At 47.2% G+C, this 20,498-nt stretch overlaps 1 protein-coding gene and 1 non-coding gene across 4 annotated transcripts; both read right to left on the reverse strand.

The window, feature by feature from the left end:
* Positions 1-1,331: 1,331 nt before the first annotated feature.
* Positions 1,332-20,333, reverse strand: eef1g (eukaryotic translation elongation factor 1 gamma). Of its 3 annotated transcripts, none has more exons than XM_029772062.1 (11): positions 20,307-20,333; positions 19,019-19,096; positions 18,639-18,719; positions 17,840-17,903; positions 12,547-12,689; positions 11,276-11,419; positions 7,430-7,559; positions 6,725-6,938; positions 3,090-3,262; positions 2,597-2,721; positions 1,332-2,091 (listed from the first exon to the last, which is right to left on the reverse strand). In XM_029772062.1, exons 1-11 carry the CDS (start codon positions 20,316-20,318, stop codon positions 1,933-1,935), a joined length of 1,323 nt encoding a protein of 440 aa, XP_029627922.1. In that variant the 5' UTR covers positions 20,319-20,333; the 3' UTR covers positions 1,332-1,932. The 3 variants fall into 3 exon arrangements, with proteins under 3 accessions (XP_029627922.1, XP_029627921.1, XP_029627923.1); XM_029772061.1 differs by lacking the exon at positions 20,307-20,333 and adding an exon at positions 19,994-20,056; XM_029772063.1 differs by lacking the exon at positions 20,307-20,333 and adding an exon at positions 19,455-19,475.
* LOC115206886 (small nucleolar RNA SNORD36) lies at positions 18,193-18,265 on the reverse strand. Its single transcript, XR_003880865.1, has one exon. It is a non-coding gene; the product is annotated as a small nucleolar RNA SNORD36 (small nucleolar RNA).
* Positions 20,334-20,498: the final 165 nt, after the last annotated feature.

The following is a 20,498-nucleotide window of genomic DNA, read 5'->3' on the forward strand; positions in this document are numbered from 1 at the left end:
ATAGCTATGTTAGCAGATAATAGGCATTTCATGATTGGGGGGGGTGGGTGGGTAAATATATGTGAATACGATAACAGTCACCTTGTCCGAGAGAGATTTACACTGATATCAAAACGTCACGTCAGTGTAAGCCTACACGAAACACAGCCCTTATTTAAATGTTTTTAAAATCCCCTATGAGAAAAATTAATGGTGGGAAAATTATTGGAACCGCTATTATGACTCGTTCTGTGGTACTCTATTTACTGTGATTATATACAGGACACAATTTAGGCACCCTTTATAAGGAATAGGGTAGCATTTGGGACAGCGACACTGTCACTGACTCACGGGGCCGAGGGAGAGTCACGGGGCCGAGGGAGAGTCACGGGGCCGAGGGAGAGTCACGGGGCCGAGGGAGAGTCACGGGGCCGAGGGAGAGTCACGGGGCCGAGGGAGAGTCACGGGGCCGAGGGCCGGGAGAGAGTCACGGGGCCGAGGGACGGGAGAGAGTCACGGGGCCGAGGGACGGGAGAGAGTCACGGGGCCGAGGGACGGGAGAGAGTCACGGGCCGAGGGACGGGAGAGAGTCACGGGGCCGAGGGACGGGAGAGAGTCACGGGGCCGAGGGACGGGAGAGAGTCACGGGGCCGAGGGACGGGAGAGAGTCACGGGGCCGAGGGACGGGAGAGAGTCACGAGGCCGAGGGACGGGAGAGAGTCACGAGGCCGAGGGACGGGAGAGAGTCACGAGGCCGAGGGACGGGAGAGAGTCACGAGGCCGAGGGACGGGAGAGAGTCACGAGGCCGAGGGACGGGAGAGAGTCACGGGGCCGAGGGACGGGAGAGAGTCACGGGGCCGAGGGACGGGAGAGAGTCACGGGGCCGAGGGACGGGAGAGAGTCACGGGGCCGAGGGACGGGAGAGAGTCACGAGGCCGAGGGACGGGAGAGTCACGAGGCCGAGGGACGGGAGAGAGTCACGAGGCCGAGGGACGGGAGAGTCACGAGGCCGAGGGACGGGAGAGAGTCACGAGGCCGAGGGACGGGAGAGTCACGAGGCCGAGGGACGGGAGAGAGTCACGAGGCCGAGGGACGGGAGAGAGTCACGAGGCCGAGGGACGGGAGAGAGTCACGAGGCCGAGGGACGGGAGAGAGTCACGAGGCCGAGGGACGGGAGAGAGTCACGAGGCCGAGGGACGGGAGAGTCACGAGGCCGAGGGCAGGAGAGAGTCACGAGGCCGAGGGACGGGAGAGAGTCACGAGGCCGAGGGACGGGAGAGAGTCACGAGGCCGAGGGACGGGAGAGTCACAAGGCCGAGGGACGGGAGAGTCACAAGGCTGAGGGACGGGAGACTGTAGATGTAATTGTATTTATTTTTCACCACATTAAAGGCTATAATGTACACAACCAATTATTTCATGGGCAGCAATCCAATTCTTTTTTACTCCATGTCCAGATTTCAGCTCCATGATAGAAACACCAAAACAATAAAATTACTGAATATTTTAACTGAATTAGCCTGGTCCCAGATCTGTTTGTGCTCTATCCAATTCCAATGCTCATTGTTAAGCCAAACATGACAATGACTGACAAGGGAGTCAGTATGATGGCTCAAACAGACTGGCACTCTGGCTAGAACTGAGAAGAGATTCAGGCTCAAGAGGTGAGGGGATACAACTCAAGGCCACAAAACAACAAAAAGAGTCAAGAAATCTACCATTCCTTTTTTGGGGGAATTCTATCACCAAAAACGGCATTGTGGAAAACATGTTTATTTGTCAACTCAAAACAAGCACTTCTGTTGGGACCATTGAGACAGAATCCACTCCTACTGAAGATCAGTTAGAGAAGGTCCAAGTGGAGTTTAAGGTGGTTGAATGTCCTTAGGTTAAGGTGTTGATGTATAGCGGCGGACGTATAGGGGTCATGGTGCCATCATCCTCCACGCTGCTCACTTGAAGCACTTGCCCTGGTTAAACGGTTTGCCCACGTGTTTGAACTCTCCCTCCCAAGCAAAATACTCCTTGACCATGGTCTTGGTTTCGTCGCTGTCGGGGTCCAGTTTGCGCCAGGCGTAAGACTCGTAATCAATCTGCCAGTCATCAGACAACTACACAGGAGAGATGATAGGTGGTCAACTAAAGGCAAGCATACAATCATTGAATTAACAATATCCCCACTATTACGACAGAAGAATGATAAAACCTACAGGTTCAATGCTTGGTGAGACTATAACTAGATCAACCAAGTCACTCGTATGTATGTATGTATACATACACACACACATACATATGTGTGCGCGCGCACACACACACACACACACACACACACACACACACACACACGAGAGAGATCTCCAAGGGAACATTTTCAATTCAGCCCCTGGGACCAGTTTCCCAGACACATTAAGTTCAGTCCAGAACTAAAAGCTTGGTCAATGGAACATTTGAATTTTTTTTGTCCTGGACTACACTTAATCTATGTCTGGGAAACCAGTCCCCAGTGTCTCTCCAAGACTGTTCAGTTTAGTCAACTTTATTATCCCCCAGGGGGACTAACAGACAAGAATGGCCTTGTGAATGTCCTTCCACCCCAAGGGGAAAACAGAAACTCACAGTGAAAGCCAAGTCCTGTCCTCTGAAGATCCAGATTCCAGAAATGCTACTGTCGTTGTTCCCGCCAAACAGAATCACGCTGGCAAAGCCATTCTTGCGGAGTTTGTCAAGTCGCTGGAACATCCCTGAAAGACAAATCCTCTCTTAGAACACTGGCATTTTTACACCCTCAGACTCGCGACATTCAGTTTTTTGACAATGATCGATAGATGAGGAATCCTTGACTCTAAATACATGGCCGTAACGCTGCGTGCAAATTGAGATGGACTTGAAATTTACGGTTGAGTCAGTTGTTTACATAACTGTAACTTAACAGTATTGACGTACACGTGTCACTACTTTCTAAATTATTAGTCGAGCCTACGGACGGCTGTGTGGATCTGTGGGTGTCGAGCCTACGGACGGCTGTGTGGATCTGTGGGTGTCGAGCCTGCGGACGGCTGTGTGGATCTGTGGGTGTCGAGCCTACGGACGGCTGTGGTAGCTATCTCACCCATGATGAGGTTGCAGCTCATGAAGGTCATGGTAAGCTCCTCGGGGTATTTGTACTCGCCGTACCAGATGGAGTAGCCTTCCTTGTCAAAGTGTTCCCAGAAGTGGGGCACGGCTACAGTCAGTGTGTCCTCGTTAGAGTACTTCCTCTTAAACTCGTCCATGACAAACGCACTGCAGGGAGGAGGGAGGGAGGAAGCAGGACACGAGGAGACTGAGTTAATAGGTGACTATGTAGTGTACACAGGTTGATATATATTGACTTTGGACCACTATAGTGAATGAGAGGTATAGAAGACTGTGTACATGGTCAGATTGGGGTCTAATAACACAAACTATTGACCAGTAGAGAAAAGAGGAGATTGAGTTATGAGCAGATCATGTAGGATACACAGGACTAAATATACCGAACAAAAATAAATATATTTTTAAAAAACTACGTCAAAGATTTTACTGAGTTATAGTTTCTAAGGAAATCAGTCAGTCAAAGTAAATAAATGAATGAGGCCCTAATCTATGGATTTCACATGACTGGGAATAGACAGATTATATTATATATATATAAACCAGTCAGAGTCTGGTGTGACCACCTCATGCAGCATGACATCTCCTTCACATAGAGTTGATCAGGCTGTTGATTGTGGCCTGTTGAATGTTGTCCCACTCCTCTTCAATGGCTGTGCGAAGTTGCTGGAAATCGGAACACGTTGTACATGTCGATCCAGAGCATCCCAAACATACTCAATGGGTGACATGTCTGGTGAGTATACCGGCCATGGAAGAACTGGGACATTTTCAGCTTCCAGGAATTGTGTCCAGATCCTTGAGACATGGGGGCTGTGCATTATCATGCTGAAACATGAGGTGATGGAGGTGGATAAATGGTGTGACAAGTGGCCTCAGGATCTCATCACGGTATCTCTGTGCATTCAAATTGATGTTGATAAAAGGCAATTGTTTTCATTGTCCGTAGTTTATGCCTGCCCATACCATAACCCCAATCTGTTGACAACGGTGACATCAGCAAACAGCGAGCCCACACAACGCCATGCACGTGGTCTGTGGTTGTGAGGCCGGTTGGATGTACTGCCAAACTGTCAACAGCTCTGGTGGACATTCCCTGTAGTCAGCATACCAATTTCCCACTCCCTCAAAACTTGAGACATCTGTGGCATTCTGAACTCAATCTCTGCCTTTTGGGATACCTCCCAAATGGTACTGGGTTCCTTACGCAGTGCACAACTTCTGACCAGAGCCCTATGGAAATAGGGAGCCATTTGGGACAGCTTGAGTCTCTACACATACGGTCAAATAGTCAGCCAGAATCTTAAGCTCACCCTCTCCTCTGAAGCCAATATACACTGAAGAAAAATATTAAAACACAACATGTAAATGTTTTGGTCCTATGTTACATGAGCTGAAGATAAAATATCACAGGAATGTTCCATACGCACAAAAAGCATCTAAAATGTTGTGCACAAATTTGTTTACATTCCTGTTAGTGAGCATTTCTCCTTTGGCAAGATAATCCATCCACCTGACAGGCGTGGCATATCAAGAAGCTGATTAAACAGAATGACCATTACACAGGTGCACCTTGTGCTTGGGGACAATAAAAGGCCACTCTAAAATGTGCAGTTGTGTCACACAACACAATGCCACAGATGTCTCAAGTTGAGGGAGTGTGCAATTGGCATGCTGACTGCAGGAATATCCACCAGAGCTGTTGCCAGAGAATTGGATGTTTAACCTGTCAGGTGGCTGATTATCTTGGCAAAGGAGAAATGCTTACTAACAGGGAGAGAAATAAGCTTTTTGTGCATATGCAACATTTCTGTTGCTCTTTTATTTCAGCTCATGAAACCTGGGAGCAACACATTTACATGTTACGTTTATATTTTTGTTCAGTATACAGTGCATTCAGGAAAGTATTCAGACCCCTTGATTTTTCACATTTCGTTACAGCCTTATCCTAAAATTGATTTACTTAAATGTTTCCTCAATCTACACACAATACCCCATTATGACTAAGCAAAAACAGGTTTTTAATTTTGTTTTGCAAATATAAAACAGAAATACCTTATTTAAATAAGTATTCAGAACCTTTGCTATGAGACTCAAAATTGAGCTCAGATGCATCCTGTTTCCATTGATCATCATTGAGATGTTTCTACAACTTGATTGTCCACCTGTGGTAAATTCAATTGTTTGGACATGATTTGGAAAGGCACACACCTGTCTATATAAGGTCCCACAGTTGACAGTGTATGTCAGAGCAAAAACCAAGCCATGAGTTTGAAGGAATTGTCCGTAGAGCTCTGAGACAGGATTGTGTCGAGGCACAGATCTGCGGAAGGGTACCAAAAAATGTCAGCAGCATTGAAGGTCCCCAAGAACACAGTGGCCTCCATCATTGTTAAATGGAAGAAGTTTGGAACCACCAAGACTATTAGAAGAGCTGTCTGCCCAGCCAAACTGAGCAATAGGAGAAGGGCCTTGGTCAGGGAGGTGACCAAGAACCCGATGGTCACTCTGACAGAGCTCCAGAGTTCCTCTGTGGAGAACCTTCTAGAAGGACAACCATTTCTGCAGCACTCCACCAATCAGGCCTTTATGGTAGAGTGGCCAGACGGAAGCCACTCCTCAGTAGAAGGCACATGACAGGTCGATTGGAGGTTGCCAAAAGGTACCCAAAGAACTCTCTGGTCAAATGAAACCTAGACTGAAGTCTTTGCCCTGAATGCCAAGCGTCACATCAGGAGGAAATCTGGCACCATCCCTACTGTGAAGCATGGTGGTGGTAGCATCATGCGGTGGGGATGTTTATCAGCCGCAGGGACTGGGAGACTAGTCAGGATGGAGGTAAAGATGAACGGAGCAAAGTACAAAGAGTTCCTTGATGAAAACCTGCTCCATAGCACGCAGACTGGGGCGAAGGTATCCCTATGCTCACAGCCAAGACAACACAGGAGTGGCTTTGGGACAAGTCTCAATGTCCTTGAGTGGCCAAGCCAGATCCCGGAATTATACCCAATCGAATGTCTCTGGAGAGACCTGAAAATAGCGCTTGAGAAGATCTGCAGAGAACAGGAGAAACTTCCCAAATACAGGTGTGCCAAGCCTGTAGCGTCATACCCAAGAAGACTCGAGGCTGTAATCACTGCCAAAGTTGCTTCAACAAAGTACTGAGTAAAGGGTCTGAATACTTACGTCTGAAAACCTGTTTATGCTTTGTCATTACGGGGTATTGTGTGTAGATTGATGAGGGGGAAAATAAAATATTTAATACATTTTAGAATAAGGCTGCAACGTAACAATGTGGAAAAATTCAAGGGGTCTGAATACTTTCCGAAGGCACTGTATGTACACGTACATTTAGCAGGAGTAGCAATGAGGTTTACATCTCTTTTATGAGGGAGCCATGCACGTACAATTTATAAATACAATATAATACAAATATACAAGATTACAAAACACACTCAAGTGTGTGTTTTTTAAGTCAATTACACCAAGACCATGTCAAGCTCATCTTCCAAACAAATTAAAATCAATATTTAGGCAAGTTAGCTGGCTAACTCATTGATCCAGATCATTCGTGTAACCCTCAGGTCTGATGTATGTGGACATATGATGTACCTCTTTGGCAAGTGAGCGAAGGGGTCCTTTGTTTTGGGTTCTGAAGCCAGAGCTGCTTCACACTCGTCCATTTCCTCCTCAGCAGGGGCCGCTTCCTTCTCTTCCTTCTTCTTCTGAGGTTTGCCTCCCTCCTTTCCAGCTTTCTCTTTCTTGGGGGGGGTGTCTTTCTTGGAAAGGCCGTCTTTCTTGGGCTGCATGTCAGAGAACTTCTTGGCTAGAGAATAAAGACATTCAATAACCAATCCAGTGTAGTGTACTACACCGAGTGTATCCTTGTGTTTGCATCTTTTATCAAAACAAAATGCTATTACCATTTGACAACAACATTAGCATACATCAGTGCTTTAACTGGGGCGTACCTGCACCGCTCATAATATACTAACTATTGTCCCAGGTCTTCTAGTCAGATTATTGTAGATTGAGTCTACTTTAACCTGTGCCAAAGTCCTGCGTTATTCTCCCAAGGACTAGATTTCACAACGAGGTGGATGCCTTTGTCATGATAGTACGGTCTTGGGTGGGTGACAATTACTTCATGTAAACACCTTTCAATCTTCTCCATGAAAGTAAACTCCAAATACTTGTCATTTAGAAATCTATCAAAAATGTGTAAATGTGCAGAAAATACAAAACTATGCTTCATAGAAAAAATTATTTTTGGATCATGGAACTAGAACAATCCTTAACGATAAGGTTGGTCCTTACGATCAAACTGAGCCATCTTGTCGCAGAGCTTGACCTCTCCGAGCACAGTCTTGAATTGGGGCTGGTTGACGCAGGTCTGGAACCAGCGGGTCACGTTGGGGAAAGGTTGGCGGAAGGAAGGCTCAAGGACCTACAGGAGGAGAGGGTAATTTAAAACCCCCGTGGCCAGCTCTACTCCACCAAACCAACCACCGTGGCCAGCTCTACTCCACCAAACCAACCACCGTGGCCAGCTCTACTCCACCAAACCAACCACCGTGGCCAGCTCTACTCCACCAAACCAACCACCGTGGCCAGCTCTACTCCACCAAACCAACCACCGTGGCCAGCTCTACTCCACCAAACCAACCACCGTGGCCAGCTCTACTCCACCAATCCAACCACCGTGGCCAGCTCTACTCCACAAATCCAACCACCGTGGCCAGCTCTACTCCACCAATCCAACCACGTGGCCAGCTCTACTCCACCAATCCAACCACGTGGCCAGCTCTACTACACCAATCTAACCACGTGACCAGCACCTCTACACCAAACCAACCACGTGGCCAGCTCTACTACACCAATCCAACCACGTGGCCAGCTCTACTCCACCAAACCAACCACGTGGCCAGCTCTACTCCACCAAACCAACCACCGTGGCCAGCTCTACTCCACCAATCCAACCACCGTGGCCAGCTCTACTCCACCAATCCAACCACGTGGCCAGCTCTACCCCACCAAGTCATCCACGTGGCCAGCTCTACTCCACCAAGCCATCCACGTGGCCAGCACCACCACACCAATCCAACCACGTGGCCAGCTCTACTACACCAATCCAACCACGTGGCCAGCACCACTACACCAATCCAACCACGTGGCCAGCACCACTACACCAATCCAACCACGTGGCCAGCACCACTACACCAATCCAACCACGTGGCCAGCACCACTACACCAATCCAACCACCGTGGCCAGCACCACTACACCAATCCAACCACCGTGGCCAGCACCACTACACCAATCAAACCACCGTGGCCAGCTCTACTCCACCAATCCAACCACCGTGGCCAGCTCTACTCCACCAATCCAACCACCGTGGCCAGCTCTACTCCACCAATCCAACCACCGTGGCCAGCTCTACTCCCCCAATCCGGCCAGCTCTACTCCCCCAATCCGGCCAGCTCTACTCCACCAATCCAACCACGTGGCCAGCTCTACTCCACCAATCCAACCACGTGGCCAGCTCTACTCCACCAATCCAACCACGTGGCCAGCTCTACTCCACCAATCCAACCACCGTGGCCAGCTCTACTCCACCAATCCAACCACCGTGGCCAGCTCTACTCCACCAATCCAACCACCGTGGCCAGCTCTACTCCACCAATCCAACCACCGTGGCCAGCTCTACTCCACCAATCCAACCACCGTGGCCAGCTCTACTCCACCAATCCAACCACGTGGCCAGCTCTACTCCACCAATCCAACCACGTGGCCAGCTCTACTCCACCAATCCAACCACGTGGCCAGCTCTACTCCACCAATCCAACCACGTGGCCAGCTCTACTCCACCAATCCAACCACGTGGCCAGCTCTACTCCACCAATCCAACCACGTGGCCAGCTCTACTCCACCAATCCAACCACGTGGCCAGCTCTACTCCACCAATCCAACCACGTGGCCAGCTCTACTAATCTAAACCAATCACGTGGCCAGCACCACTACACCAAACCAACCACGTGGCCAGCTCTACTACACCAATCCAACCACGTGGCCAGCACCACTACACCAATCCAACCACGTGGCCAGCACCACTACACCAATCCAACCACGTGGCCAGCACCACTACACCAATCCAACCACGTGGCCAGCACCACTACACCAAACCAACCACGTGGCCAGCACCACTACACCAAACTTACCACGTGGCCAGCTCTACTACTCTAAACCAACCACGTGGCCAGCTCTACTACTCTAAACCAACCACGTGGCCAGCTCTACTACTCTAAACCAACCACGTGGCCAGCTCTACTACTCTAAACCAACCACGTGGCCAGCTCTACTACTCTAAACCAACCACGTGGCCAGCTCTACTACACCAATCCAACCACGTGGCCAGCACCACTACACCAAACCAACCACGTGGCCAGCTCTACTACACCAATCCAACCACGTGGCCAGCTCCACTACACCAAACCAACCACGTGGCCAGCTCTACTAATCTAAACCAATCACGTGGCCAGCACCACTACACCAAACCAACCACGTGGCCAGCTCTACTACACCAATCCAACCACGTGGCCAGCACCACTACACCAATCCAACCACGTGGCCAGCACCACTACACCAATCCAACCACGTGGCCAGCACCACTACACCAATCCAACCACGTGGCCAGCACCACTACACCAAACCAACCACGTGGCCAGCACCACTACACCAAACCTACCACGTGGCCAGCTCTACTACTCTAAACCAACCACGTGGCCAGCTCTACTACTCTAAACCAACCACGTGGCCAGCTCTACTACTCTAAACCAACCACGTGGCCAGCTCTACTACTCTAAACCAACCACGTGGCCAGCTCTACTACTCTAAACCAACCACGTGGCCAGCTCTACTACTCTAAACCAACCACGTGGCCAGCTCTACTACTCTAAACCAACCACGTGGCCAGCTCTACTACTCTAAACCAACCACGTGGCCAGCTCTACTACTCTAAACCAACCACGTGGCCAGCTCTACTACTCTAAAACAACCACGTGGCCAGCTCTACTACTCTAAACCAACCACGTGGCCAGCTCTACTACTCTAAACCAACCACATGGCTAGCTCTACTACTCTAAAACAACCACGTGGCTAGCTCTACTACTCTAAAACAATCACGTGGCCAGCTCTACTACTCTAAAACAACCACGTAGCTAGCTCTACTACTCTAAAACAATCACGTGGCCAGCTCTACTACTCTAAAACAACCACGTGGTCAGTGTTTCCCAATCCACCGGGCAAGTTTGTATCTAGGGTTGATATGTGCAGTCCTAGGAGGTACTCCCTCGAGGAATGGACAGAGAAATACTAACCTAGGCCAAGTCATAGGACATCAAACCCACATCATCCGGTTTCCCGGATCCAGATTAAGTCATGGATTCAAAATCCTTCAATGGACTTTTCAATCTCCATTGAAAGTGTGTTGTAGTCCATCACTATGGTTACTATCTCTGGTAAACCATCCTGAATGGAACACTAGTGTGTTCTAGTCCATCACTATGGTTACGGTCTCGTAAATCGTCCCTGTGTTGTAGTCCACCACAAGGGTTAGTGTCTCGTAAATCGTCCCTGTGTTGTAGTCCACCACAAGGGTTACTGTCTCGTAAATCGTCCCTGTGTTGTAGTCCATCACTAGGGTTACTGTCTCGTAAATCGTCCCTGTGTTGTAGTCCACCACTAGGGTTACTGTCTCGTAAATCGTCCCTGTGTTGTAGTCCACCACAAGGGTTACTGTCTCGTAAATCGTCCCTGTGTTGTAGTCCATCACTAGGGTAACTGTCTCGTAAATCGTCCCTGTGTTGTAGTCCATCACTAGGGTTACTGTCTCGTAAATCGTCCCTGTGTTGTAGTCCATCACTAGGGTTACTGTCTGGTAAATCAAAGTGCACTTAATAGGGAGCCAATTTGAGACATATCCTGTTTGTTAATAAATACAAGGGGTTGCCTGATTCAACAAACCATTGATTAGTTATCTGAAGCAAAATGTGTGCAATCCAACAGGTACTTTGAGGAACTGATAGGGGAAACACCAACCTAGACTAAGTCAGAGACATGAAAACCTAGGGTATTCGCTGTCATAACAGTAAAAGAGAATATCAAACCTGTTTATAGAGCCAGATCATGCTGCAGGCCACGCTGATATCAGCCAGGCTGACTCTCTCTCCAACCAGGAAGGTCCTGGTGTTGAGGTGATGGTTGAGGACAGACAGAACCTTCTTTACCTCCTCCTTGGCCTGCTCTGTTGCCTGGAGGGGGGGTGATGCAATGCATTACAATTACCAATGGATACATTACATTGTACATCACTGGAGGCTACAGGGCAAGAGACATGGCACCGAATTGAGCCGAGTAGCACAGTTAACTAGAACAGATAAAGTAACTCCTAAGACGCTTCATTAACAACTAGCCACCAAACCGCATTTCAATGAGTTGTTTTACTTACAGCGTGAAATGGATGGTCACGCTGCACATCTCAGATGATTCCTATAGCATGTGAATTAACATTCTCTAGGTGTTGTGAGATAATCACCAGCAATACAGACGAAATAGTTGTGTTTTCATTAACCACTTAGCTAGACAGCTAACCAGCTACTAAATTAGCCAACCAAATGCACAACTGCAGAGCATTTAACATGTTTTACACAGTTACTAGTTATAGGATATCTAACTGGTCAACATTTAGGAGTGATTAGTACATGTCCTAGAGTAATATCCCACAGGATTAATGACAGTATTATTAATGTCCTAGAGTAATATCCCACAGGACTAATGACAGTATTAATGTTTTGCAGTAATATCCCACAGGACTAATGACAGTATTATTAATGTCCTGCAGTAATATCCCACAGGACTAATGACAGTATTATTGTCCTGCAGTAATAACCCACAGGACTAATGACAGTAGATATGTATTAATGTCCTGCAGTAATAACCCACAGGACTAATGACAGTAGATAAGCATTACTGAACAAAAATAGTACTATTTCTAAGTTACTATATACAGACACACAAGGAAATCATATTTTTTGGTGTAATAATAAAAATCATATTTTTGCTGAGAAAAATCTGAGTGACTGGTAGTTTTGATTTTTTTATGTGGCTGGTGAAGAACAAAGTGAATTTCCAAGGCCTGATTGGAGTCACACTTCTTCATCAATAGCAAACAAAGCTGATTAATCAAATGTCATTCTAAACTGAAGATCATGATTAGGTGATTATTGGAGTCAGGTGTTAGCTGGGGCCCTGGGGCCAAAACTGACAACAATCAGGCCCTCGAGGACTGGAATTGCCCACCCCTGATCTACAGCATTAACTCCAATACAGAGGACCTGGAACAAACCCAGAAATAGCATCAGTGATAAACAGTACATACCTGTTTGTTGAACTGCATGATTCCCAAAGTGGGGAAGACCCACGCAGAGGCTGGAGGGATGATTTCAGCATCAGCAAAGCTCATCCACTGAAGCACCTGGGACTGGGCCTGGGGACTGCTGCCACGCAGGGCCTCATTGCTCACTGGAGGAGAAGACGGTACATACGATGAGAATGTGGGCACAGATCTTAACAAGGTAATGTCGTCCCCAAAGGGCAGTGAATCCAAGCGCTTTGGTGGACTTTTCAGACCAATGGCCTTTCTTAGAAAACAGTCCAGTCGTGACCTGTATCTCAGATCAAAACCCAGATACAGTATGCTAGCAGTAGGGCTTTTCCACTGCAGTGGTATTCCTTATAAAACACCCTGGTGTTGAACCAGAGAAATTCCACTGAAAAAGGATGGAACTAGTGAATCATCTAAACCAGGGCTGTCCACCCCTTGTTCCTGGAGAGCTACTGTCCTGTAGGTTCTCACTCCATCCCTCATCTAACACACCTCATTTTAATAATTAGCTGGTTGAAAAGCTGAACCAGGTTAATTACAACTGGGGTTGGAGTGTAAACCTACAAGAGGGAGGCTCTCCAGGAACAGGGTTGGAGTTAAAACCTACAGGAGGGTAGCTCTCCAGGAACAGGGTTGGAGTTAAAACCTACAGGAGGGTAGCTCTCCAGGAACAGGGTTGGACAGCTCTGATCTAAACTATTGTCATTGAGAAGGAAAAAGATTGTGTTCTGTTCTCTAACAGTTTTTATTTCTCCCCCTCAAATGATTTCAGCATTTACCAACATTTAAGAAGCTTAGAGGTTAACAAACAATTTCCTTTTGTCTTCTGTGGGAGGTTTACCTTTTTGTATTTATTATAGATCCCCATTAGCTGCTGACAAAGCAGCAGCTACTCTTCCTGGGGTCCAGCAAAATTAAGGCAGTTAAATTAAAAACATTACATTCAGAGATTTCACAACACACTGAGTGCCCTCAGGCCCCTACTCCACCACTACCACATATATACAGTACTAGATCCATGTGTATGTATCGTGTGTATGTTGTTATTGTGTGCGCGTGCACGTGTCGGTGCCAATCTTTGTGTTGCTTCACAGTCCCCGCTGTTCTATAACGTGTTTTTATCTGTTTTTTAAATGTACATTTTCCTGCTTGTGTCAGTTACTTGATGTGAAATAGAGTTCCATGTAGTCGTGTCTCTATGTAGTACTGTGCGCCTCCCATAGTCTGTTCTGGACTTGGGGACTGTGAAGAGACCCCTTGTGGCATGTCTTGTGGGGTATGCATATGGGGTGTCCGAGCTGTGTGCCAGTAGTTTAGACAGACAGCTCGGTGCATTTAACATGTCAATACCTCTCATGAATAAAACCTAGAACCTTGTCATGGAGAAAACACACCAGGACCTCAAACCATCTGTTCTCTAACATACGGTTTTCCTAAACACAGTCATAGGGTTCCAATAATCAAAAGTTTGATGAGTTGGTTATTTGGATCAGCTGTGTAGTGCTGGAACCAAAACAAACAAATGTGGGAACACACGCTAGCGGCAACCACAGGGGTGGGGGGGACGCTAGCGGGAACCACGGGGTGGGTGGGGGGGACGCTAGCGGGAACCACGGGGTGGGTGGGACGCTAGCGGGAACCACGGGGTGGGTGGGGGGGACGCTAGCGGGAACCACGGGCTGGGGGGGTGGGCGCTAGCGGGAGCCACGGGCTGGGCGCTAGCAGGAGCCACGGGCTGGGGGGGTGGGCGCTAGCAGGAGCCACGGGCTGGGCGCTAGCAGGAGCCACGGGCTGGGGGACGCTAGCAGGAGCCACGGGCTGGGGGGGGGGGACGCTAGCAGGAGCCACGGGCTGGGGGGGGGGACGCTAGCAGGAGCCACGGGCTGGGGGGGGGACGCTAGCAGGAGCCAGGGGCTGGGGGGACGCTAGCAGGAGCCACGGGGCTGGGGGGACGCTAGCAGGAGCCACGGGGCTGGGGGGACGCTAGCAGGAGCCACGGGGCTGGGGGGACGCTAGCAGGAGCCACGGGGCTGGGGGGACGCTAGCAGGAGCCACGGGGCGGGGGGGACGGACGCTAGCAGGAACCACGGGGCGGGGGGGACGGACGCTAGCAGGAACCACGGGGCGGGGGGGACGGACGCTAGCAGGAACCACGGGGCGGGGGGGACGGACGCTAGCAGGAACCACGGGGCGGGGGGGACGGACGCTAGCAGGAACCACGGGGGGGGGGACGGACGCTAGCAGGAACCACGGGGTGGGGGGACGCTAGCAGGAACCACGGGGTGGGGGGGGGACGCTAGCAGGAGCCACGGGCTGGGGGGACGCTAGCAGGAGCCACGGGCTGGGGGGGACGCTAGCAGGAGCCACGGGGTGGGGGGGACGGACGCTAGCAGGAACCACGGGGTGGGGGGGGACGCTAGCAGGAACCACGGGGTGGGGGGGGGGGGGGGGGTGGGCTAGCAGGAACCACGGGGGGGCGCTAGCAGGAGCCACGGGGTGGGGGGGACGCTAGGATATGGCAGCTGCACAGATCCAGAGATCTTTGACTGAAAACAAAGCAGAAAGAACCCCCGTGTCTCCTTATTAAAATCAGCCACTTCGATAACTAACAAGAAACCAAATACACAGCTGGAGACTATAGCACATCTTAAGACAGTTATAAGATATGAAACATTAAGTAGTGAATTACTTCACCTCAGGTGCACCACACAACACAGAGTCACTGATAAGACATAACACTATACTCACCAGCTCACGCTGTTCTGGTGGAACTACGGCGAGCTTCACAATGACTAATAATGTGACAGGCAAAATGAATAACGAGATCTGTCGTTAATCTCCTGTGCGTATTGCACAAGTTGACTGCAGGTATTTACTTAAGTGTCTACAAAATATTCAAATCTATTGAAAAACTCAAAATAAAATTGTTTGAACAATATTGACGGTATATGGAAACCATCCTGTGGGTATACAGCCCAAAACATCAAATGCAACCAACCAAGTTCATGATTGGCAGCTGATTGGTAGAATTAGGTGTTCAATTAGGACATTTGGAAACCAAACCCTGTATGAGGGCTGCTATGGAGGGTAACTGGCCACCCGTCTTAAAAGATCAAAACAATTCACAGGGATGTAAACTGCTGAGGGCACAAAAAAGGGCACACTTTTTTTGCATTCAAACATGCAAAAAAATTCAATATATAAAATCGCTGCTAGGGTGAAATGCAGGTTAACTAATTAAACAAAGAATGTAATCTACATGATCAGTCTCTGTGTGTAAAATAAAAAGTGGTTCATGTGAACTGAACTCACAGCTAAAAAATGTAACGAAAGCAATCTAATGTTATTTGTTGCCTAGACTTTACTGCAAATTACATATAACAGGACGCTCGTCACCACGACAGCCTTTATAACAGGACGCTCGTCACCACGACAGCCTTTATAACAGGACGCTCGTCACCACGACAGCCTTTATAACAGGACGCTCGTCGTCACGACAGCCTTTATAACAGGACGCTCGTCGTCACGACAGCCTTTATAACAGGACGCTCGTCACCACGACAGCCTTTATAACAGGACGCTCGTCACCACGACAGCCTTTATAACAGGACGCTCGTCACCACGACAGCCTTTATAACAGGACGCTCGTCACCACGACAGCCTTTATAACAGGACGCTCGTCACCACGACAGCCTTTATAACAGGACGCTCGTCACCACGACAGCCTTTATAACAGAACGCTCGTCACCACGACAGCCTTTATAATAGAACTCTTGGAGAAAAAAACATTTAAGTAGAAATAGAATGAAACAAAACAGGGATTATATTGTTGTTCTATTATAGTGGCCACTATAGTAGACATTGATCAAGTGCACAAGGCTACATGTGTGCAAAAATAACATTCACTGAGTAAAACATGTAATAATCCCCCCTCACTCACACGTGTTACACTGTCAAATTCAACACAACTAAAACAATATCTTTGGGCTACACTGCAGGTTATTACAATGTACACTTTCTGCCTGTGGACATCTCTTCTATGTTCCAGCAGAGCATGATACCCATTGTTGGCATAATTGATCTGTTTCAGGCAGAGTACACCTGGCATAGCCCTTTTTATTGAAAAGGTGAGAAAGAGGGAAAGTGTGTGGTGTTCCTTTCACCTCTATAGTGGAATCCATCTTAATAAGCCAGACCCAGCTCCAGCTACACTTGATCCCTGAATCCACCTCCACAAGCAACACCTCATTTTCAACTAATTCTCTCATTCTGAAAATTAACCACATACTTTAGAGGGGAAATATTAGTTCACAGATAGTAGTTAGTTCGTTTGCTAGTTAACATTTCACACAGATTGCCAGGGTTCAGGAAGCAACTAACGCGTTATAACTTGAGGAACGGCAAGGAGTCGTATACCAGTTAATACTATAGCAAATTGGTCAGGTTACTAACGTTAGCTCATCTGATGTTTTAATGTTAGCTAGCTAACGTTAGCTGTCTGACTTTATGAGCCAGCTAATTTTTACACCATAAACTCAATAATTTGATCAGTTAAGTTAGCTAATGTTGCTCAACATTTCTCTGGCTAGCTAACGGAGAATTCGATCCATCTAGCAAGATACTTCACAATGCTAACAATACTTGTTCCACCACACTGTCTCCCTCACCTCAAACTTCCCAAATGCCAGTTATTTTTTTGCGGTTACAGCTCATGAAGTACTGCTTCATCACCTTCTCACCCCGGTCTCCGTGGTCAGGCCTCTCACCTACCTCTTCGTTAATCTTCAGGGGACGCACTGCTGTAACTGACAAACTGCCTTTCCACTCTCCTACTCTTTCCATAGCGCGTTCTGAAACTGTAACTAGCAAATTGGTCGTCTCTTCTCTCTTCAGTCGTGTGCTGCATTCTATTATGTCAAATGATTGACTGAGCCTTGGATACAGCCAGTATTGCTCCAAACGCACATCACTTGTTCGCTTACAGCCAGTAGTGATCCACCCCCTAAAAACTTTTCTCATCGAAATCAAATCACGTAGGTCACCTATTTTGGATTCAAAACTGTACATTTTGCCAAAAGGTGACTAGTTTGCATCCCCAAATTCATCTTCAGACACTTTCAGTCCACATAAAATGCAGAAGGGCTAGAGTCCATAATGCCACCATATTCCCTATAGTGTGCACTACCCTATGGCCTCCGGTCAAAGATAGTGCACTATTGTATATAGAGGATTGGGTGCCATTTGGGACGAACCACAGAAAAAGATGGGATGTGAAACGCAGACTTACGGTAGTGAGCAATGGCATTACTCTCGAAAAGACAGAAGCCATCATCGCCCTGAAAAGCTGGAACCTGTTGAGGTGGACAGTAAAAACAAAACAAAAAAATTCAGTAATTTATTTGATTAGTTTGAATCTATTTTCAACACCTGTCCCTAGACGGGCGACAACAACCATTTTGTTTTCTTTATGGGAAAATACAGCATTGATATGAAACCCATGTTCAATCTAGCTCGGGCAGCAGTCTGTGCCATCGTGCCACACCTTGCCGTGTTTGGCATGACGAGGAATTGATATGACAGCACATATCTGGGATCAGGCCACGTTCAACCCATAAGTCTTAAAATAGTCTGTTTACATCTGATGCTCAGGGTTAAAAAGCTCAATAAAACTTCATGATTATTTCAGGTGAAGAAATTCAAATCATCATTGCATCATACAAACTATTTTAGGAATATAAGCCTACTACCACAGACAATACAAAATATTATTGTCCCAAGTTCAAGGATATGTACATGGTAAGCAGGTAGCCTAGCTGTGGGCCAGTAACCGAAAAGTCGCAGGTTCAAATCCCTGAGGTGACTAGGTGAACAATCTGTTTATGTGCCCTTGAGCAAGGCACTTAACCCCAATTGCTCCTGTAAGTTGCTCTGGATGTGCTTCTGCTAAATGACTAAAATGGAAACCATGGTAGTATGCAAAGTCACACCCTATTACCAGTATAGGGCCCTGGTAAAGTAGTGCACTGTGTAGGGAATAGGGTACCGTTTAAGACGCATCCCATTACAAAATGGATGCTGAAACTGACCTTGCCCAAGGGGAAGTTGTTGAGGAAGGCAGGGGTACGGTTCGTCTGCCCGAAGGTGAAGGCAGGGGCGCTGCTGGCCACCTTAAGAGAGACGAGATGATACTTTATTAATCCCAAGAGAAATTAGACTGCATTTACTCAGGCTTTCTAATTCTGATTTTCTTTCCTCCCAATTATGGCCAAAATAGCTTGATTGGTCAAATGACCAATTAGTGGAAAAAAATCAGAATTGGGCTGCCTGTGTAAACAGACTTAGTTTGTCATCGTTACAGCCATAGTAAAAAACAATATAAATACAACATTTAAAAACAAATCACAGGACAATGAGAATAAATACATATGATAAGGCAGGTTAAACATATAGGTTAAACCTGTAGTACCTTGAGGCGTGCACCGCTGTACTGGGCTGCAATCTGAGCCTTGAAGGCTCTCCAGTTCTCTGGATATGTGTACAGAGTCTGTGGAAGGGAGAAAAGAGAGAGAACAATCACAACTTAATTAAAAATGGGAAGGAAAATCATGTACACAGCAGTGCTTCTAGATCCAGGTGGTGGTGGTTTAGGAAGGAACTAGACGAAGCTAGAAAACTATGGGTTTCTAACAGTAGGCTATGTAGGGTGTCCAATCAAAAACACCTTTTAACCAATAGGTCAAATAATATAACAAAAGTAATTGAGTTTTTACCCTTTTAGGATTAGGGTGACTTAATAATCAAGAGGCCAGAGAGAAATAAAGTGGTCAACAACAAAAAAAATCTGGAAAATAGCATAGCGTCAGCAAGGCTGGGCTAGAGTTAAGGCTAACTGACAGGCTCACCATTTAACTCTTCATCTTTCTTCTCGAATCCCACAGACATTAAAGAGGTAAGACATACTAAACAAAATTATAAACAGACCAAAAAAATATTATCTGGCAACAGCTCTGGTGGATTCCTGTAGACAGCATGCCAATTGCAAACTCTCAAATCTTGAGACATTTGTGGTGTGTATCAAAACAGCACATTTTAGAGTGGACATTATCTTGTCCCCAGCATAAGGTCCACCTGTGTAATGATCATGCTGTTTAAATCAGCTTCTTGATATGCCACATCTGTCAGGTAAATGGATTATCTTGACAAAGGAGAAATGCTCACTAACAGGAACGTAAACAAACGTGTGCACAACATTTAAGAGAATTCCGGTTTTAGGGCGTACGGAAAATGTCTGGGAACGTTTATTTCAGCTCATGAAACATAGAACAAACACCTTACGTTTACATTATTGTTCAGTTTAACGTTAGTCACAAGTAAGCTACCAATAGACTCCGGGTGGCAATATTTGGATGCTTTGATTAGAAAATTAAAGTTGTAAATATGCCTTGACACGCAGAAGGTATACATTCGACTGCAAGGAAATATCATTCATTCGTCACGGACTCTGGAAAAAAAACAACGTGGCATAAGGCACGGAAAGAGGCGTCATTTAACCACCACCCAAGCTATTATGCTGCATCGTCAAGAAAGACTGAAAAGGGGTACAAATAAACATGGCAATATAGTTTAAATGGCATAAACATTATAGATGCACTAAAAAGTAGCGGAGACGTGGATGGATGGGGCTGATATTGTACAGATGGTTGTTAAAACGCAAGTAATAATTGTGTGACAAGGCACCTCTCCAGTTCACTCACCCCTGCCGCCATCTTTAGGACGAGAAAGAACGTGGTCGCGCACCAGTGACGTATTTACTGCCAGTTCGGGCGCGTCGCTGAAATCAAACTTTTGACTGAAAATAAATCAATTTTTTCCCAAATAAGAAAATATGGGCACGACTATACATTTAAACAATAAAATGTATTAAATTTTTCTACGTAGGTTTCAAT

This window comes from Salmo trutta, chromosome 13 (genome assembly GCF_901001165.1).
Source record: "Salmo trutta chromosome 13, fSalTru1.1, whole genome shotgun sequence".
Lineage (NCBI taxonomy): Eukaryota > Metazoa > Chordata > Actinopteri > Salmoniformes > Salmonidae > Salmo > Salmo trutta.

Coding starts and splice junctions, on each gene's coding strand:
- eef1g (XM_029772061.1), bottom strand. CDS start 20,041: ATGAATGATATTTCCTTGCAGTCGAATGTATACCTTCTGCGTGTCAAG. Junction 11,420..12,546: donor TCATGCAGTTCAACAAACAG/GTATGTACTGTT, acceptor CCCCCCCTCCAG/GCAACAGAGCAGGCCAAGGA. Junction 2,092..2,596: donor GACAGGACTTGGCTTTCACT/GTGAGTTTCTGT, acceptor TCTCCTGTGTAG/TTGTCTGATGACTGGCAGAT.